General features: G+C 38.9%; 3 protein-coding genes across 3 annotated transcripts; 2 read left to right on the top strand and 1 right to left on the bottom strand.

Moving 5' to 3' along the window:
• The first annotated feature begins 4,312 nt into the window (after nt 1-4,312).
• On the top strand, nt 4,313-7,588 carry LOC141638540 (transcription factor MAMYB-like). Its single transcript, XM_074447951.1, has 2 exons — nt 4,313-5,310; nt 7,280-7,588. The coding sequence occupies exon 1, from the start codon at nt 4,356-4,358 to the stop codon at nt 5,277-5,279; it is 924 nt and encodes a 307-aa protein (XP_074304052.1). The 5' UTR covers nt 4,313-4,355; the 3' UTR covers nt 5,280-5,310; nt 7,280-7,588.
• Nucleotides 7,589-7,905: 317 nt separating this feature from the next.
• On the bottom strand, nt 7,906-12,357 carry LOC141638538 (enoyl-[acyl-carrier-protein] reductase, mitochondrial-like). Its single transcript, XM_074447950.1, has 10 exons — nt 12,144-12,357; nt 11,019-11,198; nt 10,720-10,949; nt 10,393-10,536; nt 10,096-10,198; nt 9,855-9,954; nt 9,661-9,737; nt 9,490-9,568; nt 8,947-9,065; nt 7,906-8,386 (listed from the first exon to the last, which is right to left on the bottom strand). The coding sequence occupies exons 2-10, from the start codon at nt 11,159-11,161 to the stop codon at nt 8,293-8,295; spliced, it is 1,089 nt and encodes a 362-aa protein (XP_074304051.1). The 5' UTR covers nt 11,162-11,198; nt 12,144-12,357; the 3' UTR covers nt 7,906-8,292.
• Nucleotides 12,358-19,137: 6,780 nt separating this feature from the next.
• Nucleotides 19,138-23,239, top strand: LOC141638547 (uncharacterized). Its single transcript, XM_074447958.1, has 6 exons — nt 19,138-20,569; nt 20,646-20,804; nt 20,896-21,273; nt 21,356-21,454; nt 21,596-22,135; nt 22,220-23,239. The coding sequence occupies exons 1-6, from the start codon at nt 19,328-19,330 to the stop codon at nt 22,574-22,576; spliced, it is 2,775 nt and encodes a 924-aa protein (XP_074304059.1). The 5' UTR covers nt 19,138-19,327; the 3' UTR covers nt 22,577-23,239.
• The last annotated feature ends 1,390 nt before the right edge of the window (nt 23,240-24,629 follow it).

Here is a 24,629-nt window from a genome sequence, read left to right as displayed (position 1 = left end):
TTCGGCGCCATTGTTAGTGACGACGAAGTCTAGTTTGACTGAGATCGGAACGTGTCCCCCTTCTGGCGATATCAGAAGGATTCCTACCCTGAAACCTCTCAGGTTTGATGCAGGGTCGAAGTATAGGTCCCATGCTTCAGTGTCGACACAAAGGATGTCCTCGTCAGGGAGTGGCTGTGTGTCGGTCGTTGGATCGTCATTGACGGGATTTTCTGATAGGAAATCAGTGACTGCCCTTCTCTTGATAACCTTGAGAGGTACGAATTTAAGATCAAATTCGGATAGCATGAGTGTCCACCTGGACAGCCTTCTATTTAACATGGGCTTTTCGAAGATGTATTTGATGGGGTCCATCTTGGAGTAGATGTGAACCGTGTAGCTAAGCATATAATGTTGTAGCTTCTTTGTTGACCAAACCAGGGCAAGGCATGTTTTTTCCAGTTGGGTGTATCTTATTTCGTATTCGATGAACTTTTTGATAATGTAGTAGATGTCTCGTTCTTCGCCGGCGATTGTTTGTGCCAGCATTGCTCCCATGGCTGTGTCGGTGACAGTCAGGTATAGGGATAACGGAATTTCCTGCTGGGGTGGCATAAAGACAAGAGGTTTGGATGAATTTCCTTTATCCTGTCGAAAGCTTTCTGACAATCATCGTCCCAATCGGTGTGATCGATGGCGCAGAGCTTCTTGAATATAGGTTCACAGATCATATTGAGTTTGGATATGAAGCGGATGATGTATTGGACTTGACCGAGAAATCCCCAAATCTCCTTCTCGTTCTTAGGCCGAGACATTTGTTGGAGTGCCTTGATTTTGGTGGGATCGATTTTGATCCCTCTTTTGCTGACGACGTGTCCCAAGAGTTTTCCGGAGATGACCCTGAATGCACACTTCTGAAGATTTAGTCTCATGTTGTATTTCCGAAGGCGAACGAAAATTTTCGAAGGGCGCCGATGTGGCCATCTCGCTCTTTTGATTTGACGATCATGATGTATACCTCCACTTTCTTATGCATCATGTCGTGTAGGAGAGTAGTGGCGGTTCTTTGATAGGTTGCTCCAGCGTTGATTAGGCCGAAGGGCATGACAGTGTAGCAATATGTACCCCATTGTGTAGTGAATGCAGTTTTGTGCATGTCTTCATCGGCCATTTTGATTTGGTTGTACCCAGCATACCCGTCCATGAATGATAATAGGGCGTGCTCGGCGGTGTTGTCTACCGAGATGTCAACATGTGGCAGAGGGAAGTCGTCTTTTGGTCTTTCTTTGTTTAGGTGTTTGAAGTCGACGCAAACCCGAATTTTCCCGGCTTTCTTGGGCACGGGGACTATGTTAGCCACCTAATCAGAATATTCGGAAACTTTGATGAATCCGGCTTTGAAATGTTTGTCTACCTCTTCCTTGATTTTCAGGGCGCATGCGGCGCAACTTTTGTTTCATGAGTTTAGCTTCGGGCTTAATGGGTATCCTGTACTCTGCAATCTCTCTGTCGATTCCAGGCATGTCTTTGTAGGACCATACGAACACGTCCTTGTATTCGAGAAAAAGGTCGATTAATTGTTGTCTTTCCGAGGGATCAAAGGTGGTCCCTATCCTAAGCTCTTTAGGTGTATTGTCGGTCCCTACGTTGATGGGTTCGGTCTCCTCAATGATGGTTGTTCTATGTTCACATTTGTCGAGTTCTTTGGCTAGGTGAGGTGGGTAGTCACTCAAGTCAAATTCCTCATATTCGTTCAGAATTGCGTTGCAGTTAAATTGAGACGAGTCGTAAGCAAACTTAGCATTCATTAAGTCGACCTGAGTGAAACGCTCGGATAGGACAGACATCCCATGGACAGTCAGAGGCGACGCAGTAGAGGAGGTGGCCCCTGGAACAAGTTCCAGGTTACTACCTTCTGCGGGAGTAGGAGCGACTTTCCGGGGCATCAGGAGCATTAAGACCTAAGACAGACTCAGACTCAGACTCGTCTTTGCTTCCCTCCTTGAACATGGGGTCTTCTCCAGTTGTGATATTGAGAATGCGGCCTTGACGGTCGGTCCACTTGACAGTCTTCCTTCAGCCTTGGATAGCTTTTTCTTGGTTTGCATCAGAGATTAAGGCAGTGGGGTCGAACAGGTTGTCTTTGAGAGAAATGTTTATGATGTCCTCGTAGTTGAGGTGCTTGATGTTGTCTTCTCCGAAAAGGAGGCTCACAGCTTGCCCGTTTAGGCAAGGGGTGGAGCATTGGTGTTATTGGGGATGAAATAGCAGTCTTGAAAGACTTCAACGCCCGGATGCTTGACCTTTGCTATGGGGTCGTATATTGGCTCGGGGAAGCCATTGTAAAGGCAGACTCTCCCTGGGGGACGAAGTAGCCATTAAGGATCAAGTGGTAGGGAAATATGAACTCAAACACATTTGAGCTCTGACCTGGGGAGCCAGAAGAGGCGCGAGCCACCTAGTTGTGACTAGGGGCTTCTGCTTCAGGTCCAAACTCAGTTTTCGCTCAAACAATCCGTATTTTGGATCATGTTATGCATGTTTTAGCATATTAAATTCGTAAAAAAAGATAAAAGAACATGAAAGAAGAGGATTAATTGCACCTTCATACTTACATGCTAGGTTGCTTGACGAGAAATTGACAGTGTAAAAACTTGTTTAGTCGGAAAATTCGATTTAAAACCGTTTTTGTAAAGTATTGAATGTTGCTTTGTTTAGTGATGTTGAAGTTGGTTGAAGTGGTAAGTCAAGTGATTTAATGCATGATGACAGTACCAAACAATGTGTATGGCTCGTATTTTCAATCGGTAGGTCGAAAATACGTGTCGTTTGTTGACTCGGGAAGTCGAGGTCTAGAATTTTAAGGGAGAAAAGAGGAGGCGGTTGCTCGCATGCCTTCAAATGGTGGGATTTGAGGGGTATATATAGAGGATTGTATGGTTGTGTGCGTTTTGCGCGATGTGGCCACATGGACTGCTTGAAGACGCGCAACCGTGCAAGCATGTCCGCGAGTCTTCAAGTTGTCTTGTCACTATCACGCATTTGGATTTGTAGTTTGTTTTATCCTAGGTTTTGTATGTCATGATTGTTATACTTGACCATCAAATATACCGTGTATACTTAGCATGGAAGGCTTGTGATGTTTGTTATTTTATATTTGACTCGGTTTAACTCGTTGTTGGAGTCGGGATTTGAATTTTGGAGTCGGTTTTGACTCTAGTTAGTTTCATTGCGACCCCGTCATCGTGCATAAAACACTTTAGGTACTTTTGAAATGTTTTGAAAATGTTTTGTTTTCGAAATCGTTTTGATTTTTCCGACGCAGTTATACGAAATTGTCGATCAAATGTAGCGATTCTTAAGCATGTTGTAGTCTGATAATCATCGGGTGTTTGTTGGGGATTCAACAGATACTGGGTATCTACAGGATCTCTCAATGATTTCGGGTTAATTCGGGTCAGGACGGGTCATTTCAGGTTTCGGGTTTGTTGGTCGGGTCTATTTTGGGTCAAGCGGATCATTTTGTTTCGGGTCGGGTCATTTTCGGGTCAATGAATAATAGAGAAATAGCCATTTTAAGTTTTTTCGGTTCAATTAGAGTTATATTTTGTCGTGTCATTTTCGGGTTTGGTGGTTTCGGATTGGGTCGTTTTCGAGTCGCGTCAGTTACGGGTCAAGAAAACTCGGGTCAGTTCGGGTCTATTCAGGTTTTTGGGTCATATCATATTTAGGTGATGTAGTTCGAGTCACTCCAGGTTTCGGGTCAGTCTTTTCAGGTCGGGTCAATCGGATCGGGTTGCTGTTGCCAGGTCTAGGTGGAACTGACGAAAAACTATGCACCTGGGTTTACCAAACGTAACCCATATTATGCATCACTTAGACCTGGCAAAAGCAACCCGACCCGATTGACCCGACCTGAAAAAGCTAACACGAGACCCGAAATAACCCGAACTACATCACCCGAATGTGACCCGAAAACCCGAATTGACCCGACCCGACCCAACCCGAACATGACCTGAGCTGTCTTGACACGTATTGGCGATCCGAACCACCAAACCCGAAAATGACCCAACAAAATATAACTCTAATTGAACCGAAAAGACTTGAAATGACTATTTCTCTATTATTCATTGACCCGACCCGAAACAACCCGGCCCGCTTGACCCGAAACGGCCCGACAACAAACCCGAAACAGAACTGAAACGCGAAAAGACATGTCCTAACCCGAATTCAACGAGAGACCCGAATTGACCTGACCCAAATTGGCCCGACCCGAACCCAACCCAACCCATTGACCCGTTTTGCCAGGTCTAGAACTCGTAACCTATAAGTTTTGCAACAACAAATCAACACAGAAATCTGAGTGATCTTCGAAAATGGAGTTCTTAGACGAGTACGATGAATCGAGACCAAGAATCGTGTTCCAATCACGCTCAAAACCTTCATCAACCTCCATTGATTCAGCTTCAAAACCCTATCTAAACAACAAGCCATTACTCATAATCTCCCTCACAATATCTCTCCTTTTTCTGGGTTGTTCCTTCATCTTCCTCCATTCTCAGATCCTCAATCCTCTCTTCCTATGGCTGTTTCTCTCCTTCCTTATTGGCCCCTTTGCTCCTCTTTCTCTCACTGCTGGAGATATAAGAGTTGGGCAAGGTACAACAATGGAGTTCCCCACTCAAATTGAATCAATTGATGAAGATGAATCCAAGAAAAAGCCGATTAATAAGAGAAATAGAGGTAAACGATCTGATCTTTCTGAGGTTAATTCAAATGGGTCGTTTGATTTTGTCAAGAACAGTGAGAATTCAGGTTTAATTGTTGAAAATAAGAGAAATGGTGATGGAAATGGCGGTGCTGTAATGGAGGAGAAAGAATGGAGTGAAGAGGATTTAGGGTTGTTGAAGAAGCAATTAGTGAAAAACCCAATTGGAAAAAGTAGGAGATGGGAGGTAATTAGTGAGGTTTTTAAGGGTAGGCATAGTGTGGAGAGTGTGATTAACAAGGCAAAGTCATTAGGGAAGGAAAAACCCGATGATTCCGACTCGTATTCAAAGTTCTTGAAGGATCGAAAGCCGGTGGATAAGAGGTTGGAGGAAGGGAATGAAGAGGTGGTTGTTTGGAGTTCTGGTGAGGATATTGCTTTGCTTAATGCACTGAAGACGTTTCCTAAGGAGGTGGCAATGCGGTGGGAGAAGATTGCGGCCGCTATACCCGGGAAATCGAAGGCCGCTTGTATGAAGAGGGTTACTGAGCTTAAGAAGGAGTTTAGGAGCTCTAAGGGTAATGAGAGTTAGTAGTTTGATATCATGGGATAATTCCTTGAAGGTACTCTTGTTTCTTGGCTTGATTTCATGTTCTTTTTTTGGGTTTGTGCCTTGCTTTTTTCGGTTGAATGTCTTCTTGAGTGCTTAGAGCAGTAATGTTTTACACCATTGATCTACAAACTAGGGTACTAAAGATTAGACTTCTCTAATATGCGCGCGTGTGTGTTCACATACCGGACTTGGCTGTATTACGAGAACTCTTTGAGGTTTTGGCTTAATTTGAAGTGTTAAGTGTCATATGCCAGTGTCCATATCTGAGTGTCGAGCAGGTTTCGTAACTAGGTTCACTAGTTTCGTGCAAGTTTAGTGACTAGATAGGTTTACTGTGGTTAGTATATTCAATTAACAAGCTCTGTATCAAGAAGGTTAGAACTTAGAGGGATACAATACATAAATGTTGCACATATTATTAGTGTTTCTGTTAAGTGGGGTAGTGAGAAGTAAGAACTGACGAGAATTTAGACGAGAATTTACAAGAATGCTTTATGGATATCAATATATAGAATCGACAAAAACCTAGTAACATTGCATCATCAACAACATTTTTGTCCCGATAACTTTTTAACTCCGGGTGTCGAGTGTTTTACTTTTACATAGGTAGGCATTGAGGAATAATGCATCCGGGGTACATGGAGGTATAACTGCTAGATACAGGTGTTAGATAGCTGTTTTAAGTAGATGTGGTGTATAATGATGAACTAGGACTACTACAGTACATGACATGCTAAACACTTGGAAAATGTCAAATTACTATGCATAACAGCCTAGCTGAAGAACTATACTACAATTAGCAGTACGAGCAAGAAACTTAGTATTAGGTGACACTTAGGGTGTGTTTGGATAACAGAAGTGGAGGGAAAGGGAGGGTAGGGAAGGGGAGCGGAAAGGAGGAAAGGGGGTGTGGATATAATTTCCCTCCAAATCTTGCCTATTGTGGAGAGATTTTGATTAGGCTTGGAGGAGGGAAATTGGATCCCTCAATTTCCCTCCACCCTCATTTGCTATCCAAACAAGGGATTTTATATCCCCTACCCTCCCTCCCTTTCTTTTCCCTCCAAATCCCTCAATCCAAACACACCCTTAGAGTGTTAGGTGAACTGAAAATCTAAATAAGCAAGGGACAAATACTTTGTCGTCGATGATGATAGTGTTAAGAGATAAGGACACTGATTGGTAAGAATAGAGCCAAGGAGCTTTGACGATGAAATCATTGTACAGTTTTAAGTATACTAATACACATATTAGGTTAGGCTGTTAATCTTGTATTTTTATGCCCGTACCAAGAATGAAAGGTGTTGAGCTATCGAGTTAGCCTCTTTCTTACTAGAGGGTGCTGCAGCAATCACTATATCTTTTGGGAAAGCCTCATGTGCGGGAGATCCAAAGTGGAATTCAAAGGCTGGAAAACCTGTACAAATCTTAGCTGCTACCTTTACTTTACCAGATTCAACGTATTCTATCAGGGCTGCTTGGCCCTCAAAAAGAAGTGAATCTCTCGTAGCTTTCATCTCAGGAATCGGTTCACTGGATTTCAGATATTTGCTTAACACCTCCCTTTCACACCAATGATAGATAGGACCAGAGACATTCCGCCTTGACATGCTAGGATTTTGTATAAAAATTATAATTGTTCTAGATACTTGGAGAAGTTAGGTTTACCACCAACAAATTTACAACACCACAGTCATCATGGAATTATAACAACAAAATTCCGAGAGATTGTATCAAAGATGTTTGGTTCAAATCCAATTTGGACTGTATTTACCATGATTACCATGGGTTTTGTTTGAGTATCTTTACTCTTCGAGATGGATTCCCACGTTTGTATAAGTTGATAGCTTAGGAGTTGTTTTCTCTTCGCAGTTGTTGGTTATTACCACTCATATGATACTGGTTTTACTGTTTTCGGAAGTAGAACCCAGTTATTCAGCTTCTGAGTTTTTAATCTGATTGTTACCGTGTTTAAACAGATCTATCATTCAGGTAGCACAAGAAGAAAACTTTGTTCAACTACTAACCTTAGTGAAAGAGCAAATTATGGGAGGAAGGCGATGAACTTGGAGAAGATGATCTCCATGCCAATGGAGAGGCAAACATTTAGTTGCATTAGTCAAGTTGTTTCTTCCCTCGCATTGAACTTGATATATATAGTTGTATACGGATATACCATTACTTTAAAATTGTTTGTTCCTTATTCCCAACACAATTTCTGTTACGGTCACTCATAAAAAGAACTGTGTAACTGTATTTCTAGCACAAGTATAAGGTTCTGTATCGCCTAGGAGACCTTGTGATGATCCGACTACCCTTTAAATCAAGGGATCCCTATGATAAACCTACTCATCTCGTCTTGCACATAAGAAGCTTAGTAGTCAACTCCAAAACCTCGGATACTTGTCAAAAATTTTGTTTAAAATCATGGGACTTTCTAAATCTTAAAAAAAAAACACCTAATATCTTTCGAAAAAACAATGCTTAAGTATCAGTTTCTAAGGTGCAGGGTTTAAATCTCTATGCAACATCCCACAATACAAACACTACCCAGTGGTTAGTTTACTGGATCGAAAGTAAACAACCTCAAGTGTCTACGGAGTAGTTAACAAATAACTATACAGAGATGTTTTCATAAAATTAGAACTGTGTAGTACATTGAAATAGATCCTTCCAAATTTTAAGGCGACCTTATTTGATTCGAACACCATTGAGCTTTGTAATACGGAGTACTCTAGTAATATCGAATTCAAAGGGATATAACACGAGGCAAAAGCCAAGCAGCTCATGGAAACTATAATATGCCTGATGCCTAATTACGAATGTCACACACCACCTAGGCACCCAAAGAGAATACAAATCAAGAAGAGAAGAACATGATACTCAGTATTTGCGCAACTATGCGTCAAGTTTAGTTAACTCTTGGTGTAAACGCCCAACCGCCAAAGAGACACACTTGCAAGCGAATAACTTCAAAAACACCTTCACCTTATCAGAAAGTGAGGACTTGTTTCGGTCGGCTTCCTTGTTTTCCAAGAGCCTTATCCAAAGCAGAATGAAAGTCATTGAAAGGAACAAGTTCCATCCTGCATTAAGTAAGCCAAGCCAATAAGATGCAACTTATCCGATATCAAGCACCCAACTATTTAAGTTGGAAAATCCACTAACTTGCTGAAATGCAATATTTAGAGATCTGGATTTTCTTTTTCTTCAAGATGAAATTTTAGGAAAATGAAAATATGATTAAATGAAAATATGATTGACGGCAGAAAAAACTGGATAACTCTGCCAGTGACTTTGTGGGTGTCTTTATGACATTCATGCAGGTCTCAAGCTCATGTAACGGAGAAACAAATCACATTCTATAAACATTAATCCAAATTTGAATTCACTATAATGTTTCCTTTGACTTTCCGCTGTCTCCAAGACGACACTCTGACCCAACTTTATAACAAATGCAAATATTTTTGTAGTAAATCAAAAGAAATCAAAATTTTCAGCATTTATACTGCTATAGAGGAACAGTATAGTGAATAAGAAGTACTGTTTCAGATGAATTATCAGCATTTTAACATGATTCACACCAGCAATGCAGCTATAGGTTCACATAACACAGAAGCATTTTGTTTTCTTAAAGAGAACTTACTCATATTTTATCTTCCCATCACGCATTAGATTTAGAAGCTCATCAATCATATTTTTGCATTCACTTGCTTTATCTGTACTCATCAATTTCTGAAGCCAGAAACCCTTCAACGAGAGGTCCTACAATGCATGAAACAAATGGATTTCATTGTCAAATGACACAGACCAATGCGCTTGCATACCATAAGTGATTAAGCCAATGCCTCTACTGAATTAAATCAATTAGGGAACAACAGCAATGAATTAAATCAATAAGGGAGGAAAGTGGTAAAAATAATTTGTCCTCCTGAAACCCCAATAGTAAGTAGTAGTGTAAATGTGAAGATAAATAAAAGAGCGGCCATGGCAATCAAATAGATCCATTTACATCGAGGCCAGGACCACCAAAATAAAATATAAGTCCGTTGATGTGTGCTGATTTACTACCTCTTACCAAACAAGTATTTCAAAGGTTAATGTCATGATGCTCTACTGAAACTTAATAATACGTACTTGATGGGATACCCATCCACAGACAGGAAAACTGAGAAGTATAATAAACTACCTTGAAGATAAATGACGAAGTAGACACAGTAACAGGCTTCTTAGCCATTCCACCATATGTGACCATAGTCCCTCCGTTTCTGCCAAAAGTATACAAATCAGATGATTTTAAAGATATGCGTAATATGAAGGAATGATACATCCAACTATCCAAGAAGCTATGTTTATCTACCTTAAAAATTTAAGAACCAGAGAAGCAGCATTGCCACCGACACAGTTGAATCCCAATGCTGGTTCTGGCAAGCCCCCCTATCAAGCCAATGCACCCAAAAAATGATGATCTCACAATCAAAAGGGGATAGAAGTAGAACTTCTAATGGAACGCTGTAGAGGCCTTAATGACTAAAATGACATGGGCTATAATACCAGCATATCTTTCACGTTCTTCAAATCTAGTTGGCTTTCAGTAAAAACTTGATCAGCTCCAAGCTTCTTAAGATTTTCTTTTGCTTCATCTGCTCCAGGTCTGAATCAGAGGGAAAATGTTATGCACTTATGCACTAAACATTTCAAACCACTAAAAGTATGCTTAATTTAAAAATTTGTATGTCGTTCATGCTTCAAAGTTCAAACCAAATAGCTTGATTTTGACAAATTAAATTAGTACCTGTCTCTAATTATATTGATGCTATGGACACCTTGAATTAATGCAAGCTGAATGATGCACTGCCCCACGATACTCGTTGCCCCATTTTGCACAATGGCATCACCTATTAGTATCCAGACCCATCGCATCAAGAAACGTGACTTAACTCATACGTGAGAAATCTAAGGCAAATAAATCGCAAATACTTTTATGAATCTCGTTAAACATCACTAAAAAATAGATGTACACAGTACAACATGGCTATTGAGGTTTGTTGTCCAACATTGCCTTTGCAAACAAGTTAAAGAATGGAAATACCTGGATGCAGGCGGACAAAGTCTTGAAGCATTGCAAAAGCAGTGAGCGGATTAACAGTGACAGTGGCAGCATACTCCTTAGGCGTGTCTTTGTTTATCTTGTGCCAAACACTCTGATCTTTCACAATATAGGATTGCCATGTTCCTGTGTAGTAAGCATACCAAGGCAGCATCAAATAAATATCCGAAAAGGCGAGAATAAAAATGAAGGATAAAGTAAATTCAAGTCAGACCACTCCTCTGCTGCAATTCAAGTCAAACAAAATTAAGGGTGACATTTGCATTTTGCTTGCAAGATTAGTAGTGTTGGAATGAATTGTATACGTACCGAAAGAGGGAGGAAAAGGGATGACTAAATCCCCAGGGGAAAGACTGTTGACAGCATTTCCGACGGCATAAACTTGGCCAACCCCTTCATACCCTCCTACTGCAGGCGGCTGCGGTCTCACCGGATAAACCCCTTCCATACGGTTAATATCAGAAGGATTGATTGGAGCAGCCAGCATTTTGACACACACATCATTCTCTTTGACTTGGACAGGCGCTATCTCCACCAGTCTGCAATGCAACACCTTCTCAGTCATTTATTTTACGAAAATTAACAATTGATTTGATTGATTGAATTACCTAGTGACTTTGTCAGGGGCACCGTGCTGGTCGTACACCACCGCCTTAGACGGCGGTGACATTACTGTAGAGAACGCACGCACGCAGTTTCGGCTGCTGCGGCCAATTAATGCGGACATAGCACCCAATTTTATTGCCGTCATCCTCCCTCCTCTTTCTTCGTTTTAATTCCTCCAAAACCTGTATAAGTATCTAAATAAGCTTTTTGACTCCTCTGACCAAAACCAAGTTGAGACAATTCACCCAAGTTATGAACTAGTTCTATTCAAAGGTTTGTCAATGGTGTGTTTTCCCTTTTCTATCATTTATATGTGGAACTATGGTGTGAAACTAAATTGGGAATTATGAGATACAGTAATATTCTTTCATAAGTCACGACAATAGATAGAAAGGGTTAAAAATCGAGATTATAAAATGTAAATAATATACATGAAAATGAAAAATAGACCCATAAATAAATACATAAATGAGCATGTCAAAGAACAATCCAAATTCTAAAATCTGTAAATTTACAAGCCAAAATAAGACATTTTGACATTCTTATACCACTTTCATAGCTCCAATACTCAAAAATTTACAAATTTAATTTCAACAATTTCATCCACCTATCATTTTTTGGTGTGAAAAGGGAGATAAGTAGCCATATCATCTAGGTATCATCCTCACTTCAACCACCAATGTCCAATACCCTTGGATTAGGACTTCCACCATTACCAACCTTCTAACGATGAGCTCTAATGTCATATACTAAAACGAACAAACCAAAGTGTCCGAGCATTCATATTTCATCTAGTTAGGCTTGTGTAAGGCGGTTTTACATAAACATATACGAATCCGTATATAAGTATATAACCATATTAGTGGGTAAAAGTATTTATTTAAAGAATCCGTTTACGATAAACTTGTGTAAGACCGCCTTACCTGTAAGTATTTGTGTATTCCACCTACGAAATTGAACCAACACACAATGCTGCTTACAGACATTTAGCCCCCAAATCTAATACTACAATTTCAATTGGAAACGCTAGTGTCACAATAAAATCTGACATAATCCCCACATTAGAAATAAACAAAAAATAAAATAAAATCAATCGATCAAGATAATGAAGAGTATAGAAACCATACTTGATCTCTGTAATCCTCAAATAGCGATGAAATAATTACGCCGTAGAAATTAATATCAGCAAGAGTAAGCAAGATACTAGTAATCGTGTTCGTCGAGGGCTACTCAAGTACTCAAGTCAATATGCGTCTTAATTATACTTGACTTCGTTGTGGCGCCGCACCCGATGATCCTATTTTGACCACCACAAATTCTTATGTGAGTCCATGTCAGAGTGTCAGTAGATCTTCTAGGAGAGATCTCTTATTATATTAAGGACTCGTTTGGAATGTGAGTAACTATTAAGGGATAATAGAGCTTAAATGAACTAGAAAATGGAGAAAAGTGATGGAGGTTGGAGATAGAAATGAAGGAAGATATTGTAATAGTCTATCGGGCTTGCCTGGAATCCATGAAATAATTAAGGGGTAAATTTTAACTGGGTGATAATTACTAGGGAAGTTAATTACTTGGGTAAGGAGTTCCTTGAAGATAGGTTTTGCATATGAGTAATGATTACTGAGTAGATGTTTTACTCCCTTAATCATTACCCAAGGGGGAGGGTGGGTAATGTATTACCCCTTCATGAGGGTAATAGATTCGGGAGGTGAATACTTACCCCCATACCAAACATGGAAAACCTACCTTACATATCACTCCCCTATTCATTCCCCCCCTTTTACCCTCAATCCAAGCAAGCCCTAAGGGGTAATAATTACCGACCTCCCCCCTCAAGTAATGCATTACCTCCATATGGAGGTAATAATTCCTCCCTCACCACCTCTTTCCACCTTTCACAACCACCACAAATCACCAATCTCCTTCCATTTCTTTTTATTTTAGCCTCTATTACTCCCTTAATAATTACTCTCATTCCAAGCGAACCCTAAGGGTTATTCTCTCTTGTGCCCCTTAACTTTTCTTTTTAAGCTAAACCATCGCGTATCACAGAATACTAATTGTACCCCTAAGTTCAATTAGTAATTCCTAAACGTGACTAAACATTACAAAATCGTCAATGTTTGACGTTATGTGCCAACATGGCCCTTTTAAGTTGCCAACATGACATGACTACGATGTCAACAGGGCGTGACTTGGCTGCCTAATTGGAAACCATATACATCACATTCACCCATTGTCATTTCTTTCTATTTCATTTCAAACCCTTTTGAAACCCCGTCATCTTCTTTATACCCTGCAAAACTTCAAACACCATTCTTTTCTAATTCACCCTCATCAACGATTCTTCATACCTCGATATTCCTCCACTACACGGTTAGGCTTTATTTGTTCTTCATTACCAGGTATGTAATCTTCCCTTCAACGAGTTATATGTATTTGTAGTTTAAATTTGATGATCTCAAATAATGTGTATTGTTTTGTTGATGTTTTTGCATCTAAATTTCGATGTATTTGGTGGCCATTGAATCAATATTTAATATAGATTAAGGTTTTAATTTTTTAATTAGGATTTAAGGGTTTTCAAAAAGAACAAAAATTTGTTTTTAAAATATGGTATTTTAATTTCTTATCTATATTATATTTGAATTATGGTACTTGATTATTGTAAAATGGAGAATATTAAGTTACAAATGAATTTCAGAGAGCTTTGTGTTTATATGGTTTAGGGTTTCATAAAAAGATCAAGACTTTGTTTATAAAATGAGTTTTTCTGTTTCTTATGCATATTATATTTGAATTACTGTACTTTTATTGCAAAATGGAGAATGTAAGTTGAAAATGAATTTCAGAGGTCGTTGTGTGTATGTGGATATTGACGATACTGATAGATCCCTACTCATTGATGTTATCAATGATTATTATGATGAGGCAAAGAAGATCAAGGCTCCTCTGCCTATGCATCCAACACTGAGTTATAGTTTTAAGATGAAATTTGTTGAATTGTTGGATGATAAAGGTCTGATGGAGATGTTTAGTAGGTTTGAGGGAGAGAAGGAAATTGATATTTGGATCGGTTGTGGTACAAATCCTTCAACTATGTTGCAAATGGCCAGAAAAGTCAGGGGAGTATGTGTGGCCAAGTAGTGATGGTTGTGGGAGGAGGAAATTAGATGTTAGGAGGAAGGTAACAAATGATGTTACAACTGTGATAACAAGTCGAAATTCCAGAATTTCTCCAAGAAGGTCAACAAGGAAGAGCCAAGACCATGATATATCACCATTGAGGAGTGGGCAATTTCTAGACTTGACTCACTTATCCAATGAACCTGAGTCACCTATCCATCTTATATCAAAAAATCCAACAGTAAGAAGGAGTCCTAGGTTAACCATTCAAAGCACCCACCCCACCCAAACCATTCAACCCACCCAACCAACCCAACCCATTCAAACAACTCAAGTCACTCAAAAATCTTGTGAAACACATGTTGAACAACCCATATTCAAACTGTCCAAGTCAACTGCTAAATTGAAAGGGGTTTTTGTGCCAAAGTTGAAAACTGTTAGTGAAACACAAGTTAATTCAAGCAGAAGTCAGTCACTAGAAGGAAGAGGATTGAATATGGAGAGAATTAGGGGCTCGAAGGTGATAACGAGTACCTTTCTTTGTGGGTATCGATTGGAGCGAGTGAGCACCTGTAGCGGGGTCTATGATTCGGGCTGACTTGCAAACGTAATCTTTCTTCCAATATGGCTCGAATTTTTCACGGGCTCCTCGTCCCACTGGTTCATTTGGCACCTGTTCCATATCCCTTGTTTCCGTGTCTCCTACCATCTGTAACACCCTGGCCCAAACCGGGTCGGGAGCGGTTACTTATGATAGCTCACCAGGCTGTGTACATGGCCCACAAATCAACACGGGTTCTTTATAGCGCATTTTGTCCTCACTCATGCGCATCCCGGAAACCTTCCCAGGAGGTCACCCATCCTAAGACTACTCCCAGTCAAGCACGCTTAACTTTGGAGTTCTTTCGCATGGATGACCATAAAAGAAAGTGCACTTTGTTGATATGAGTAGTACTTCTAATCCCTTTAAGCACTAGTCATTTAAGCCTATCACTGGACCTCTTCAATTACCGTGGGGTGTTACACCATCTCTTCTATTTCAATCTCATTATCATGACTACTCCCTGCCGTTTCATTTGTTTCATGCTCATTCTCATGATTTTCATGTGGGTCATCCACAATAATAGGTGTGTCAGGTGTTGGTGTGTGCATTTGTTGAGACTCATGTTGATCCGTTAATTTGACATCAGCGAAAGGAAAAACATGTTCGTAAAATATAACATCTCTCGACTCAAATAAATGTTTTTTCTTTAGATCGTAAACCTTCCAACCCTTCTTGCTATGTGGATACCCTAAGAAAACGCACCTCTTGCCTCGCTCGTTAAATTTGTCTTTTGGTTTATCTTTATTGTGAACATAGCATACACTCCCAAAGACTCATATATTATCAAGACAAGGTCGCTCACCATATAAAACTTCATAAGGAGTTAAGCCATTAAGTAAACGAGTGGGTGTCCTATTGATTTAGTACGCAGCGGTTAGAACACTCTCCCAAAAATTCAAGCGGTAAATTTCCTTGAAAACGGAGGGCTCTCGCCTTTTCTAAGATGTGTCTATGTTTCCTTTCCACTCTACCATTTTGTTGTGGGGTGTCAACTTGGCTAGTTTGGAAAAGCATCCCATGCTCATTGTAATAATCTTTCATTATGCCGGAAAGAAATTTCGTTCCATTATCGCTTTGTACAATTTTAACTTCCTTCCCAAATTGAGTCTTTGTCATGTTACAAAAATTAATCATTAATTGGCTTACCTCTCCCTTATCTCGCATTAGGTAAACCCAAACACCTCTACTTCGGTCGTCAACAATTGTGAGAAAATAATATGCTGCCGATAAACTTTTTGTATGGTACGGTCCCCAAATATCACAGTGTATGAGAGCAAATAATTCGGCACTTCTCTTATTATTAGACTTAAAAGCCGAACGAGTTTGTTTGGCCCGACAACACGGGTCACAAATATCACTAGAATTCCATGACAAATTAAAACCAACTAAATTTGAGAAAAGAGGTAAAATACTGCTTGATGGATGTCCGAGTCTTTTGTGCCAAAGCCGCGAATCACCACTTGTGCTTGCTCGTGCCACAATATTTTCTCGTCCACCCTTGAAGTAATAGACCCCATCAATGTGCTCACCTCGTCCAATCTTCATCCTCGTAGATTGATCCTGTATTACACAATGATTATCATAAAAAGTCACAACGCAATTGTTTTCTATAATCAATTGTTGGATGGAAATTAAATCACAAGTTAATGACGGTACAAAAAGCATGTCTTTGAGTATAAAGTTATCATTTAACGTTACACTTTCGTGTTCCTTTGCCACCATGTGTGACCCATCGGGTAGGCCAATGGTAGATGCTTTTCCACTCCACAAATTCTCTAGCAGATCACATCTACCTGTCATGTGGTGCAATGCTCCGCTATCAAGTAACCAATTAACAATTTTATTATTATTTGTACCTGCAACCGGCATCTGACTACCTTCTGCCTTGGTATTCAAAAGGCTGCGTAGTTGGACAATTTCTGCCGTGGTGAAGTCCTGTTTTGGCGAATCATTTCCATCTCCTGCTGTCATCGTGGAAGGAATTCCTTTTTTTTTTTTTTTTTTTTTTTTTTTTTTGTAAAAGAACCAGAATCAAAATCGCTCTGATGCCATGAAGAACGATGAACACAGACGAGATGGAAAAGATTGTGTATTATTGAACTAGTGCAGATCCCGCGCGAAAGCGCGGTTTCTTAGATCGTTTTTTCATAGAGAATTTAACATTTAAACTGACTGTAAAAGTAAATTTTAATAATGTGTAATAATAATAGGTAACAGGGATAAAATTAGACATTTTAGCCCGAATGAAATTTGCAGTATAACTATTTTTTTAATAAAAAAAGTTATTTATTATAAATAAGATTGTCAGAGTAACACAAATAACACATGATTCTTTTTTATCCATATAAAATATTTATGTGAAGTGTATAACTAATATTGTAATTTTTTGTTAAAATATACACTAGTTTAATAATGTGACATGTGAGTAAAGAATTTATGTATGGTTTATAAGATGGTATAGTGGAACTCCAATTAGTAACCCATTATTTATTTATAGTTTAACATTTACAAAGGAGCCCAATTATGAGTAAATATTGTTTAGGGGAAAAAAAATAGAATCTCTCATTCTTTTAAGGAGTAAGGGGATATAATTGATTAATATATCACATTGTGTTATCAGTTGTAGTGGGATCCAATTTATTATGGACCAATAAATTATTATAGCCCAACCAATTATTATCTAGTTTGCCATTCAAAGAGTCGGCCCATTTTTCTGAGTGGGTAGCATAGGCGGGAAAACTATTAAGAGTAGTAAGGGAGTTTGCATAATATATTAGGGGTAAATTAGGGGTAAATGATATGATGTTATTTTTTCGGATTTTATCTTTGATGAATTGATATGAGATATTGTATATTGGGGTAATTGATTGTGATTCGAGATTCGAGATATTGTGATTTGAGATTTTCGAAATAATATTGTTAGCATTGCATAATTTGTGGGGCAACAAATTATAGTTTGTTTCCCTATAGGATTGTATAATTAAAAAAGTCAAAGCATAATTTATTTCCATGTATAAGATTCCCAGAATTACAACTTAGAATGTTAGTAATGATGCCAAATCAATGTAAAATCAATTAGTTTAAGTCGAGGGCCCAACTTAGAACGTGGTTTGTGTTGTTTACAATCCATAAGGCAGACCCATCAAAGTGGGAAGACACTTGGGCGGGAAACTACTAAGAGAATTTTATTCTCTTAGTAGTAGGGGGATGAATAAAGATGATACAATAGTTGATTCTTATATACTAGCTACACATCATACGTTCCGTAATTGTTAGCCTGCAAATATCACAACATTATACACACCACAATTAGCTAAAATATTATACACCGAAGATTGCAATAATATCGTCATAATATCGTAACAATATTACTCAATAGTATCAAAGATGTAAAGTTAGTAAAGTTCTTACCATTCCCCGCTTAAGAAACGTCGTCTTTGTGTTACTGGGTCAGTTTGTACTGTTAATTATGTTAATTCTAAATTTGCAGGTATCATGTAAATCGACGCTTTTATTTTATATAATAGTACACAGTTGTCTAAAAAAAAAAAGATGTAAAGTTCAAGTAAGAGTGTCGTTGGAAATATCAATAACAAAAAAGATTAATTTCGCAATTTTAATTTTTTAATATTAAAATATAAGAATGAGAAATGTGAAAAAATAAATGAGTTGTTAATTTTGACATTCATAAGTAATATATTAAAAAAAAAAAGTAAATTTTTACATACATTGTGCATGTATTGCATGGGTGTGTACCGGTTATTGTAAATAAATATGGTAATACCAATTTATCAAAGATGTTTTAATTCAATTAAGAATGTCTTACCACTCTTCATTAGAATAAAATATTACTTTTTTTTTTTTTTTGTGTAGATTATCTGGATTAGTCCGGAATCAAACCGGGTAAGACCACTAGAGTGGTAATGTTCTTGTTCATGAATTTTAGTTTTTATTTTATTTTGAAGGGGATCTTGTTAATGAATTTTAACAGCATTTCCAAAACTCAAACTCGAGATCTCGGATTAAGATAAAACAACCTTTTATCGGTTGATTTAAGTGCACATAGGTAAAATAAAAACAAAATAATACTTATCCTATTCCAACCCATACTCTATCCATCTATACTCCAATCACCTACTCCTAGTAAAATTTGATCTGAATGTTAATTACCGTTTTGTTATATATCAAAATAAAATTACCGTTTTTTAAACTCGTAAAGAAGAATAAGATTAGGATTAATTGGATTTCAATCTAAATTAAAAACCTCGACAGAAAAGAGTAAATAAAAAACAAAGAAGTTTAATCACAGTCCTACTCCTACTGTTATTGGTAACAAGAGGACGGAAGTGTATATAAACAAAAAGAAGACGTCTTCCTTTGCATATCCTCCCTTTTCACTCTTCCGTCCTTTCTCACTTTTTCTCTCTAACCCTATTTTTACCGTTCTCCTCGACGCTGTCGTTTCGTTCGTCTTGCATTCATTTCTCAATTCCTGGATTTTTCTGCTGTGAGTTTCTGTTTGTTTTAAGTTTACGTTCTACGTTACTCTGTTCGTTTTAATTTACCGCGGGAATTGCAATGATGGTTGATACAGTAGTTAAGATTGTCGAGAGTGAAAAGTGTGGGATCATGACGATGAATGTTGGTGTTAATGGTGTTTGTAATGGTTATGTCAAGAACAATTACGTCTTTGTCGGTAACAGTAATGTTGCATTAATAGATGATGATCATGCTAGTGAATTCAGTGTGGAAGAAGGTGCTAGTGTTAAGGTCAATGGTGATGTGGAGAGTGGGGTGAAAGTGTGTGGGGAGGGTTTGAAAGTCGAGAACGGGAGCAATGCAGGAGAGGACTCAGAGGAGGAGAGTAGGGAGATCAAGTCGGAGATTGAAGTTGCAGAGGTTGAGAATGGTGGTAGTATCAGGGTTTTGGAAGTCAGGGAGGCTAATGATTCGGAACCTGTTGTAGATGAGGTTCAGGATGCTGAACAATCGCGTGATGGTAATCTCAAGGCTTCGTTTTCATTGAATGCTGATGCAATTTCTGTAGATGATCAGTCATATGATTGTCAGCAGCAGAATTTACAACCTGGTGATGGGGAGGATGACAAACAGGATTTGATTGAAATACAAGCAAAAATTGACGAAATTGGTGAAGACGACCCTGTGGCACGAAGCGAGGAGTCTGTGGATTCAAAAGCAGCTGGATGTGAACTCGATCTAGGTGACAAGGGTGATATTACAGGCCGAATTTGTTTAGAACCGTTTTCCAAACCAGAAGAAACTCCAGTCTTGCAGTCTCTGTGTAATCAACCTGAAGGAGCAAGTAATCAGGGTAATTTCGAGGCTTTAGGGATGGAAATCCCCGTCTCACTCACTGTTGGTCAATTTGATGAAAGCACAATGGAATCAGTGGAACCCAAAGCCTCAGTTCCAGATAATTCCGCATGTGGGTTCACTTACGAGAACAAACCGGGAACAGAAACTAAGAATAGCGAGATTGGTATGGCAATCAAGTTAAATAACATTTCTGATGGAACTTTAGGGTTAAACTTCAGATTTGGTTCCTTTGAGTGTGTAGCGCCTTTTTCACACGCTGACATTAATCTGCAAAGTGATGCCAATAGTTCGGAACATAAGCTTAACCCTGATCCTTGTGCCAATGATGGTCCTTCTGATGGGTCGAACCATGTTTACTGGCTGGTCAAAATCCCAAGAGCTGATGTCAGAATTTATGACGAGCAAATACGACAAAGTGAGATAGAACTTGCTGAAAAGACAAAAACTAGAAATGCTTTTCAAGTTAAGGCTAACCAACAACAGGTAAAGTAATACTGAATCGATGCTTGTTGATCGGGGATTGAGGGATTATTTGTTTCTAACTCGCTTTTTTGAACAGGCTTATTGTCGTGAACTCAAAAATATATTGGAAGCCGCCAAGGTGGAAGCAAAAGCTGCATACGAATTGGCAAGGAACAAAAAGAGGGATGTGGACTTTGCCCATACTATAATAAACCAGGCAAAGAATGGAGTAACAGTTGAAGACCTCGATAGCAAGGTACGAATGAACTTCACTTAGGTTTTCAAATGTGTGCTGTTATTGTAAGGTATTTTCTTAAGATGACTTTGTATTCTCTGTGTCGAAACAGATACTTAGTTTGGAGCACGCGTTACAACATGAAACTCACAACTTAAGAGCAGAAAGAGAGTTGGTTCGTGAAATTAGACAATTGAGTCATCAGCGTAAACAACTCTCGGCTAATCCTCAGCAGCAGCAGCAAGAAATTCAGCAGGCTCGTAATCAGAGATATCATGCCGAGGAGCAATTGAAGGTTCTGAAGAAAGAATTGGATGCTCTGAGAGTTAACTTTGTCAAAGCAGATGAGCATGTCAGAGCTGCTAAGAAGAAACACGATGACGAAAGTGCCGTACTTGCTGATCTAAAATGTCAAGTGAGGTCTACTAATGATATTCGCCAACAGGCATATGTTCATCTCCAAACACTAAAGCGACAGCGGCATCAAAAGGTTTTTTTTTTTTTTTTTTTTGGGAGTTTTCTTTGGGGAGTTACGTTGTTATTTACTTCTAATTATATATTTGAAATGGCAGAACGCGGCTTTCTACCAAGGCAAGAATGATTTGAGGATAGCGTATAACTATGCAGCAGAAGGCAAGAGGGATAGTCTTGAACGCCATTGTGCTAACCAGGTGAGATAGTTGTTTACCAAGTATTAACAACAGTGTCTTGTGTAAGGATCCCGTATTTGAGACAAGCCAAATACGGGTTGATCCATGTGATATTGTGTGTATTATCTTTTTCTGACATACCTGCCATGCCCCTGTTAATAGGTAGAGACGTTTATGGAAATGTGGAATAAGAATGATGAATTCCGAAAGGAGTACATTCAAAGTAACATGAGGCATAAGCTCTGGAAACAGGGATTATTGGATGACACACGACCTATTAACGAGGTGCCACCATCCTTGGAAAAGTTCCCTGATGATAGAGAAAACGCCTCAATCAAGGTCGACTCACCAACAGCAGCCTTGCCCATGGAGACAGATATATCAATAGAAGGTAAAGCTACGAAAGATAAATCACCGGAAAAAGTGGAGCAAAATGTTGCCAAAAAGAATGAAGCTATATCCAATAGAATTGAGATAGAGGAATATAAGGAAGAACCGAAGCTGACAAACGAGGAGGAAGAGTTGATTAAGAGAGAAAATCAATTAAAAAGAGAGAAAGAAGCAGCTCAATTGAGGGAGCAGCGTAGAGTGGAGGAGAAGGCCAAGGCTGAAGAAGCATTGGAGAGGAAAAGACAAAATGCATTGAAAGCGCAAGCAAGGGCTGAGTTTAAAGCTCGGAAAGAAGCAGAGCAAAAGGAGAAGGTTAGTATCTTTAAAACCTTTTTACGCAAATTTCTTTCAATCCATTGTGAGAGAGCAAAGCTAATCGTTAATTGTGCCCTGTAGGAGAGGGAGAAGCGGCGGGCAAAGAAGAAAGAAAAGAAGAGAGGTCTTAATCCAGAGACTCCTGAAAATGAGCCTGCTAAGCCTCCGGAACCTTTGCCCGAATCACTCAACGAGCCTGAAGCTGTAGAGAAGTCGGTGACAGTGGCAAAGAGGTCTACGAAGGCGTCTTCACATACGAAGCAGATTAAATTGACTAAACCCATTCCTGTTGCCCTCCGAAATAAGGGTAAGAGGAGGTTACTATGCTATTGGCCATATGCTTGCATAGTGTTGATTGCAACAGTTCTAATCTTTCTGGGCAGCTCTGAAAGAATACAAACAATCAAACAACATATATCTGATCTACTTCATCAGTAACTTCAAGGACTTTTAGGGTTTTTAGAGACCAGAAGTAGTTAACTTATACTGTACAGGTTCAGGAGTTTACTTCTTACTGAGAATGTCTTTTTTTTTTTTGGGTTTTATGATCCCCATTTGAATGTAAGTTAATTGGCTTTGAAAACTGTACCTAGCACAGAAAATTACTCTGTATTATTGATATTATTCTTAATTTGGAATTGACGATGATGTTGAATTATGTTTACCATGAGACTAAAATTCATGATAGCAAAAGCTCAGACACGAGAAATGCGCCCAAAACCAACCCTGTTAATTGGATAAAGACCAATATTGCTTATAAACCAATCTGGATTTGAATGAACCAGATAGGTCCATTGTACCCCAATAATCGATAGAAATCAGCCAAAACCCTGGCTTGATTATAGAGTGCAACGAAGACTGAAGTAGTTCGTCAAAGATAGATACATGGAGATTGAGGAGAATGAAAGGGAAAACAAAACTCTGTGGTCGCAAAGAGGAAGAGTTGGAGGTATAAAAGAGCAAACGGTCTTATATAAGACCAGCTCGTAGTCAATTAGAAAACTTTTTGAACAGTGACTCAGGAAACTTGACAGACCAAAACCCATGAATCGACTTACACAACAGCAGGATTATACTCGTCGCTCAAAACTAGCAAATCCAGCTCAGAAATCTCATCTTTTAAGTTTTCAAAAACAAAAGACTACTACTAATCCCCTCTCTTGAGTTCAAGGCTTGATTGCCTATTATATTTCCCAGAATCAGCAGCAGTAAGAGTGTAAGACTCATAAGAGAAGTTTGCACATCCTTAATCAGAATAATAGATTCTTTTTCTGTCCCGTTGTAACGAATAGTGGTTACCATAAAACGACACAGCGAAACAATTTACTGAGAGGCAGTTTCAACGATGGCACCCACGAGGCCATGGCCTCAGCTCAAAGTGCTATGGATTATAACCTCTACCTCTACCATCATTTTTTCTCATAGTTGGCTTTGACTCCTCGAGATTCTTTGTTCAAAGGGGAAATGAAACCAATTTCAGCAATAATCTCAGCATTTAAACTTCAATTGGGAAATATGGGAAGACGTTATAAGCAAGCTGCTGAAAGCTACCACAGGCCTGGTCTTACATCATGGCATAAACACCGAGACAGGACCTTATTCTACTGCATTCTTAGGCGATACTCAATACAGTAGCCGTGATAGTATCACAACTTGTGTTCAAAACTGCAATTTAATACTATGACCACAACGGCCAGCTTACTTGACGGACTGACAGATATACACAACTTTAACCCACATAATCTCAATAACAAAATAGAGACTGAATTCAGGTTTCTAGAAACAATCCGAAAGAAGTCAAAAAGATAAAATTGCTATTCACCGATAGTTCTCACCAAAATCCTGTTTAAAACTATTTAAGGGGTATGAATATGGTAAGGGGGAGGAACACAAGGCTTCTAATAAACTGATCCCTCTCGACTATGAAAAATATGTCTACAATCTATGTATGTTTCTCCTCAAAATTATATCTCATCTTCTCTTACTTTCTCATCCCACATGAAACTTAAGTGCACTATCAAGAAAGGCATCAATAAGCACTACCTTTCTTCTTCGCACTACCTTTCTTCTTCGCACTACCGTGTATTAAAAGAAATTTCATTTGGTGGAAACAAGACTCCTTAGGGCTTGCTTGGGATGAGTGTAATTATTAAGGGAGTAATGGGAGCTAAAACAAGAAGAAATGGGAGGAGATTGGTGGTTGTGGAGGGTGGAAAGAGGAGGTGAGGGAGGAATTATTTCCTTCGTATGGAGGTAATGCATTACTTGGGGGAGAGGTAGGGAACAATTACTCCTTAATGGAGTGGCTATTACACTATATTTCCCCATTTCTATCTCCAACACCTATCCCGTCCATTTTAGTTCATTTAAGCTCTATTACTCTTTTAATAATTACTCTCATCCCAAGCAAGGCCTAAGACTAGACTTGAGGGTCATTGAGGCCATTATATGATGAGTCAAAAAAAAGAAAAAGAAGGTTAAGGCCAATATG

The sequence above is a fragment of the Silene latifolia genome, unplaced genomic scaffold, assembly GCF_048544455.1.
Source record: "Silene latifolia isolate original U9 population unplaced genomic scaffold, ASM4854445v1 scaffold_20.1, whole genome shotgun sequence".
NCBI lineage: Eukaryota > Viridiplantae > Streptophyta > Magnoliopsida > Caryophyllales > Caryophyllaceae > Silene > Silene latifolia.
This window is presented reverse-complemented; position numbering and strand designations above follow the sequence as displayed.

Excerpts from the sequence above, each read along its gene's own strand:
- LOC141638540 (XM_074447951.1), top strand. The coding sequence starts at position 4,356 with ATGGAGTTCTTAGACGAGTACGATGAATCGAGACCAAGAATCGTGTTC.
- LOC141638538 (XM_074447950.1), bottom strand. The coding sequence starts at position 11,161 with ATGACGGCAATAAAATTGGGTGCTATGTCCGCATTAATTGGCCGCAGC. Across the intron at positions 10,199-10,392 it reads CTTTGTCCGCCTGCATCCAG|GTGATGCCATTGTGCAAAAT; the intron begins GTATTTCCATTC and ends GGATACTAATAG. Across the intron at positions 9,569-9,660 it reads CTGGTTCTTAAATTTTTAAG|AAACGGAGGGACTATGGTCA; the intron begins GTAGATAAACAT and ends TACTTTTGGCAG.
- LOC141638547 (XM_074447958.1), top strand. The coding sequence starts at position 19,328 with ATGATGGTTGATACAGTAGTTAAGATTGTCGAGAGTGAAAAGTGTGGG. Across the intron at positions 21,274-21,355 it reads AGCGACAGCGGCATCAAAAG|AACGCGGCTTTCTACCAAGG; the intron begins GTTTTTTTTTTT and ends TTGAAATGGCAG. Across the intron at positions 21,455-21,595 it reads AACGCCATTGTGCTAACCAG|GTAGAGACGTTTATGGAAAT; the intron begins GTGAGATAGTTG and ends CCCTGTTAATAG.